At 44.7% G+C, this 7,187-nt stretch overlaps 1 protein-coding gene across 1 annotated transcript; it reads left to right on the forward strand.

Moving 5' to 3' along the window:
- Positions 1-5,464: 5,464 nt before the first annotated feature.
- LOC130524446 (guanylin-like) lies at positions 5,465-6,936 on the forward strand. The gene is made up of 3 exons (XM_057030594.1): positions 5,465-5,617; positions 5,713-5,899; positions 6,583-6,936. The coding sequence occupies exons 1-3, from the start codon at positions 5,546-5,548 to the stop codon at positions 6,651-6,653; spliced, it is 330 nt and encodes a 109-aa protein (XP_056886574.1). The 5' UTR covers positions 5,465-5,545; the 3' UTR covers positions 6,654-6,936.
- The last annotated feature ends 251 nt before the right edge of the window (positions 6,937-7,187 follow it).

Here is a 7,187-nt window from a genome sequence, read left to right on the forward strand (position 1 = left end):
TCCTCTCCTCTCCTCTCCTCTCCTCTCTCTCCTCTCCTCTCCTCTCCTCTCCTCTCTCCTCTCTCCTCTCCTCTCTCCTCTCCTCTCTCTTTACCCAGCTGGCCATCAGCAGGAGGGTCCCCCTACATGAGCCTGGTCCTGCTCAAGGTTTCTTCCTGTTAAAGGGGAGTTTTTCCTTGCCACTGTTGCTTGTCTGGGGTCAGGCCCTGGGATTCTGGAAAGCGCCTTGAAACAATTTTGATTGTAAAAGACTCTATATAAATAAAGATTGATTTGATTTGATTTGATTTAGTGTGATCATGTGATCTATTCTATCCCAGAGACGTTCAGGACCAAACACCATGACCTCAATTTTTCCTGAGTTAAGGAGGAGGAAATTTGAAGCTGTTTCCGAAACCACACACTCGTTCCCTATTCACTACTCACTACATGGGGGACATGGATTGAGTGAACTACGTAGCGCACTCAATTCAAAGTTAGCTTTCGGACACTACGGACCCTACGGCGCACGTAAAATGACGTAATGTTGTCGCATAATAATAACGAACCGGTCGCCGGGAAAGGTGGCCAGGTCCATTTAATTATTTTAACCCATCCGAAACATACCCAAACACATTCAGCGGTCGTTTCTTTGAAAATGCAATAATTTACCCTATTATTATCTTTATATAATAATAATAATAGATTAAAATATTAATGTCAATAATAATAACATAACACTTCCTTATTATCTAAAATAATTAGTGTCCAGTGACATTTTTGCGCCATGACATGATGGTACATTCTCAAGTATATATATAAGTAATAAAGGAATTTTACATCACAAAATGGCTCCAGAACTAGTTTTCAATATCTTTAATATTTTTTTCTCCGAAGGACAATTTTTGCTCTAAGATCCAAATGTCAAACTGTAAGTGAGGGAGGGGGGGGTAAACATTTGATGGTAGATTGATTTCCACATTTATGTTGTGTTATTTTAAGATGATCATATTGCACCCCTAGTGAAAACAATTGTAAACTACACATTGGGTTCTTATTTCCCAGAAATTTTATCTAATTTATCAAACAGCACAGTGAAAATTGCCTTTAAAAAAAACAACTTTGTTTTACCTACAGAACGAGCACTCATAACATTATTGTGTGGGGAACAGGCATGTTCCATTGCTGGCGATGTACATTGATGGCCAAACTGACCTCCGCCCAGACTTTCGTCTCTCTCGGTCAACGGTGGCCAAACTCATCGATGTCCTGCGCTCACCGTTTGACCATAGCTGGGGTCTGGAAGTGGAGGTTTTAGTCTACCTTTTCTGGCTGGCAAGCACAACCTCCTACCGCCTGGTGTCAAGGGGATTTTCAATTCCACAGTCCATTATCTATGACATTGTTCACAGGATGTCAGACAAAATTCTGTCCCTGAAAAATCGGACCATCAAATTTCCGAGTCTGGTAGACATTCCAAATATCGCTGCTGGATTTCAGCGCCTGTCCGGATCACCGGCTCTTCAAAATGTGGTGGGCAGCATTGACGGGTGCCACATTAGAATCAAGTCCCCAGGTGCACATGCTCACTGTTATTTTAACAGGAAGCTTTTCTACTCCATCCAGCTGCAAGCAGTGTGTGACCACCAGGGCCTTTTTATAGACATTTTTACTGGCTACCCAGGCTCAGTCCATGACGCGCGAGTCCTGGGAAACAGCCCTCTGTATGTTCAGGGACTGTACCCACCTGAGGGATATTGTATAGTTGGGGATGGTGGCTATCCCTGTATGTCCAGGCCTATAGCCCTGGTTACACCGTACAGGGAGCCACTGAAGAATATGATGGTGGCCAGGTTCAACAGACATCATGCAAAAGCTCGTTCTGTGATGTGGGAGAGCAAATTTGGAACAGACTCGCTGCTGCTGTCAGCACCAACCCACCTCCCACCAGCTCTCCAAGACCACGATTGTGTGTGTGTGTTTATGTAAATAGTTTTCTTTTCAAAATCAAAAACTGTATCAATTAAATTTAAACTTTGAATAAAGCATTTGTTATAAACCATATGCTGCCAAGAAAGCAATCTTTGATGGAAGTCAATCAAATCAAATCAAATCAATCTTTATTTATATAGCGTCTTATACAATCAAAATTGTTTTAAGGCGCTTTCCAGTATCCCAGGGCCTGACCCCAGACAAGCCTTGAGCAGGACCAGGCTCATGTCGGGACCCTCCTGCTGATGGGTGGGCTGGGTAAAAAGAGAGGAGAGGAGATAAAGACAGAGGAGAGGAGAGAGAGGAGAGGAGAGGAGAGGAGAGGAGAGGAGAGGAGAGGAGAGGAGAGGAGAGGAAACCATGACCCAGTGGGGTGACAGAGGCCTGTCAGGTGATCATGTTTCTGGACCCCAGCAGCCTTGGCCTATAAGAGCACAGCTAAGATGTGACCTAACGATTAGACGACCCCCTAGGTATGATAATTTGTCTGGCTATAATAGTAACTGGAACTACAGAATTAGTAACAATAAGCTTTTTCAAAGAGGAAGGTTTTAAGTCTAAGTCTAAGTAATTTTTCAACATTATGCCGCGTCAGTAGTTTCCTGATCTTTGTGATGTTCCTCAGGTGAAAAAAGGCACTTCTGGAGACTGTTTTAATGTGTGAGTTGAAGGAGAGATTTTGGTCAAAGGTTACTCCAAGATTCCTCACAGAGAGACTAGATGTTAATGAGATACCATCTAGAGTGATCATATGATCTAATCCATCCCTGAGAGGTTCAGGACTAAACACCATGACCTCAGTTTTTCCTGACTTAAGGAGGAGGAAATTTGAAGACATCCAGGACTTTATGTCTTTAAGACAGGTCTGGAGCTTCACTAACTTCTCTGTCTCCTCTGGTTTCATGGATAAATAAAGCTGAGTGTCATCAGCATAACAATGAAAATTTATCCCATGCTGCCAAATAACGTTCCCTAAGGGAAGCATGTACAAGGTGAAGAGGATTGGTCCAAGTACAGAACCTTATGGAACTCCATGGCTAACCCTACTGTATGAGGAGGGAGCACCATGGACATGGGCAAACTGGTATCTATCAGATAAATATGATCTAAACCAGTCTAGTGCTGTCCCTTTAATCCCAATCACATGTTCCAGTCTCTGTAATAGGATGCTGAGATCAACTGTATCAAAAGCAGCACTGAGGTCCAGCAGAACCAGCATAGAGACCAGTCCATGATCTGAAGCTATGAGAAGATCATTAGTAACTTTAAGAAGTGCCGTTTCTGTGCTGTGATGAGCTCTAAAGCCTGACTGAAACATCTCAAACAGGCTGTTCCTCTGCAGGTGCTCCAGTAACTGAGTCACCACCACCTTCTCAAGAATTTTAGAGATAAAAGGAAGGTTGGATATTGGCCTATAATTTGCTAAGACATCAGGATCCAGTGATGGTTTTTTAAGCAACGGCTTAATCACTGCCACCTTGTAGGACTGGGGTACATAACCTGACACTAAAGAACCATTGATCTGGTCCAGGATAGAACTGCCTATCAATGGTAAAACATCCTTCAACAGGTGTGTTGGGATGGGATCTAAAGGACACGTGGTGGTCTTGGATTTCTGAATTAGCGATGACGCCTCTGAAAAATATATAGGGGTGAAGGAGTTTAAGGGCTCGTTGGAGACCCTGTATGTTCCCACAGTCAGCACATCTGGTGATGGTCCAGTTGTTGGGATCGCCTGGTTAGATTTTTCTCTGATAGCTAGAACTTTATCAGTGAAGAAGCTCATGAAGTCTTCAGCACTAAGGGAAGAAGGGATACGCGGATCTAAAACACTGTGACTCTTGGTTAATTTGGCCACAGTGCTGAAAAGAAACCTGGGGTTGTTCTTGTTTTCCTCAATTAAAGAAGAAAAATAAGCTGTTCTAGCCTTGCGAAGGGCCTTTTATAAACTAATAGACAGTCTTTCCAGGCTACATGATAACTGTCTATTTTACAAGAATGCCACTTCCTTTCCAGTCTTTGCACTTTCTTCTTGAGGGTCCTGATATGTGAATTATACCAGGGGCCACACCTCCTCTGATTTACTATTTTCTTTTTCAGGGGGGCAACAGAATCAAGCGTGATTCTCAGTGAGGTTGCTGCACCTTCAGCAATAGAGTCAACCTCAGCAGGGCTAAGATTATAATGATTGATCCCTGGGGAAACACACGGTGGTCCTGGGATCAGCACAGGGATCACTTCCTTCAACTTAGCTACAGCATTATCTGAAAGACATCTGCTATAGTACAACTGTGCTCTGAGCATAGAAGAATCCTTAATCATAAATGTGAAAGTGATCAAAGAATGCTCTGACAGGACTGGGTTCTGAGGGAACACTGACACATGTTCTACCTCAACACCATAAGTCAGAACTAGATCTAGGGAGTGGTTGAAGCCATGAGTTGGTTGGTTTATCTGCTGGAGGAAACCAACTGACTCAAGTAATGAAATGAAGCCATTTCTAAAGCTGTCATTTACAACGTCTACATGGATATTAAAGTCTCCAATGATAATGACTTTGTCCGTTCTAAGGACCAAGTCAGATAAGAAATCAGAGAACTCAGACAGGAACTCTGAATGTGGCCCAGCAGGGGGCCGATATACAACTACAAACTAAAGTGGCTTGTGAGTGAGTGAGTGAGTGAGTGAGTGAGTGAGTGAGTGAGTGAGTGAGTGAGTGAGTGAGTGAGTGAGTGAGTGAGCGAGCTGCATACCTCTGCAGACCTGCACACACCTTCAACTGTGTGAACTTCCTCAGGTGGAGCAGCCTTTGGCTGTGCTGAGGTGTGTGTTGGGGGTGGGGGTTCCAGGTGAGGTCACTGTGATGACTCCACCCAGGTAACACGGGCTCCCCTGGATGGTGGCTTCAGCTGTCCCCCCCTGACCACTATCTCCGTGATCTTTGAGGGCTTCAGGTTGATCAAAGGTTGATCTCCATCTTCTCCATTTAAACACCAAGAAAAAGCTCAACCACAACCAAAACAAGACCAGGTAACGTTGCTCCTGTGCCCTGGTGGTTGGTGCACACAAGCAGAAAAGCTGTGTTTCACCAGTGTGAATACCTGAAATACTTCTGGACGTTTATGTTTTGTATCCAGGGGAACCAGATGACCTTTTTTGACCTTCAATGGGAACAACCTGCTCCAACAAAACAACGTCAATCCAAATACAGGATTTTAAGGAAGTAACTGACTTTTTAATTGCTGCACATCCTCCGGTCTGCATCATTAGCACGCCGTGGCGTGCGTTGGTGCCCGTTCCTGCATCCTTATCAGGCACAAATGTGTCAAATACCTGTGGGAGAATGACGAGAGCCAGGATTTATTAGGTGGCATTGTGTGTGTTCTAACAAATGCCGGATCAGTAATAAAAAAAAAAAAACACTTGTTGGTTGTGGTCATAAAGTCAAAAAGAGGATCCAGTCAGACCAACCCAGTGCCCCCCCCCCTGCTAAGGCAACACCTTAAAAGGGGCAGCGCAGGAACCGAGCAGGCACACACAACCCTCCTGTGGAAACATCTTGACTCTGCTGAAAATGAAGGCTGCTGGCATTCTGCTCCTGTTGGCGCTGTCTGTGTACGGAGGCTCTGCGGCCGTGCAGGTTAAGGTGAGGGGAGCCCCCAGAGGGCTTGAAGGGTTGTGGATGCTGGGGGGCTCGGTTGGGGTCTGCAGACCTTTGTGACGCCTTTGCGTTGCTTGCAGGTTGGAGAAAGGAGCTTTCCTTTGGAGGCTGTGAAGCAGCTGAAGCAGCTCTTCAATCTGAACGATGATGCGAGCCCCCACCTGACCGAGGCCAGCGTGGTCTCTGTGTGTGGCCACCCCCTGCTGCCACAGATCTTTCGGCCCGTCTGTCAGGGGAAGGCGACAGACATCATTCTGTCCAGACTGGGTAAGACACCCCCTACCCACCAAGGGACTCCTGATCGATACCAGAATTAGAGATTTAGGCAGTTTTAGTGCTTTAATTCAGGGGTGCCCAGATCCAGTCCCCAGAGGCTGTGGTCCAGCCAGGGTTTTCTGTCCAACCAGGCAGAAAAGGCTTCCTCCAACAAGAGTAGGATCCAGGTAAAAGCGCATCTACCTGGTGGGATAGAAGTCCTGGGCCGGACTACAGCCGTTGAGGTTTGGATTTGGGCATGCCTCTTTAATTAGTGAGGCAGAATGATCAAATTGTTTTAGTATTTTATCCACAGTTAATATTGATTATTATACTGAAGATTATAATTATAATAATGGATTTTTCTTCATAAACCGTGAACTAAAGTGAGAAAAGATTCGAGTCGAACATCTTGGTCACTTTTGTTCAGCTTGTTTAAGGCAGGCATGTCCAAACACAGTCCTCGAGGGCCATAATGCAGCCGGGTTTTCTATCCCACTGAATGCATTTTCAGCCTGGTAGGAAAGAAAACCCGGCTCGAGGACCCGGTTTGGACATGCCTGGTTTAAGGTGTTGAAAGACTCTTTTTTATGATTGTTCCTAAACTGCAAAGTGTCACTTTTTGATGGCCAAAAACTGTTGCAAAATTCCCAAGTGATCCAATATTCATGTTTTTCTCTTTTTGCCTGTGACAGTTTACGCCATCACTCCTCTGGATCCATGTGAAATATGCGCCAACCCCTCTTGTTTTGGCTGTCTGAACTGAAGCATCCATCTGCCAAACACCTAAACACCTGAACCACAGGGCTCTGGCGGATCATCGCCACGGCAACAGCTCATTCCTTTGTATGAGCCACCCATGGCTGCCGCAAAACGTGTCCCATCACCAACGTAGCAAACCTGTTTCCAGGGGAGTCCAACCCTGTGGACGTGTGATTTGGCTTCCTCATTTCAATATCTTCTACAATGTTTATCGTCCCTTCTTATTGGAGTTTTAATTTATTTACACTGGTGGAACTTCTTAAAAATAAATCGTATTCTTTGCATCCTTAAAATGCATGTGATCACTCATTTCTCCTCTGGAAGTGTTGGCTTCTTCACATACAAACACAGAAGAGGGAGAGAGCAAGAAAGAGAGGGGAGAGAGAGAGAATGTGAGGGAGAGATGGAACATTAAGCTGGCAAATAGACGACTTTAAGCACATCACCATGCAAATGAATCAGCCTGCCTGGGTATTTATGAGAAGATATGGTGTGAATATACGCTGTTGTGGTTATGAATGATTGACATTATTTTTAG

The sequence above is a fragment of the Takifugu flavidus genome, chromosome 4, assembly GCF_003711565.1.
Source record: "Takifugu flavidus isolate HTHZ2018 chromosome 4, ASM371156v2, whole genome shotgun sequence".
In the NCBI taxonomy this organism is placed as follows: domain Eukaryota; kingdom Metazoa; phylum Chordata; class Actinopteri; order Tetraodontiformes; family Tetraodontidae; genus Takifugu; species Takifugu flavidus.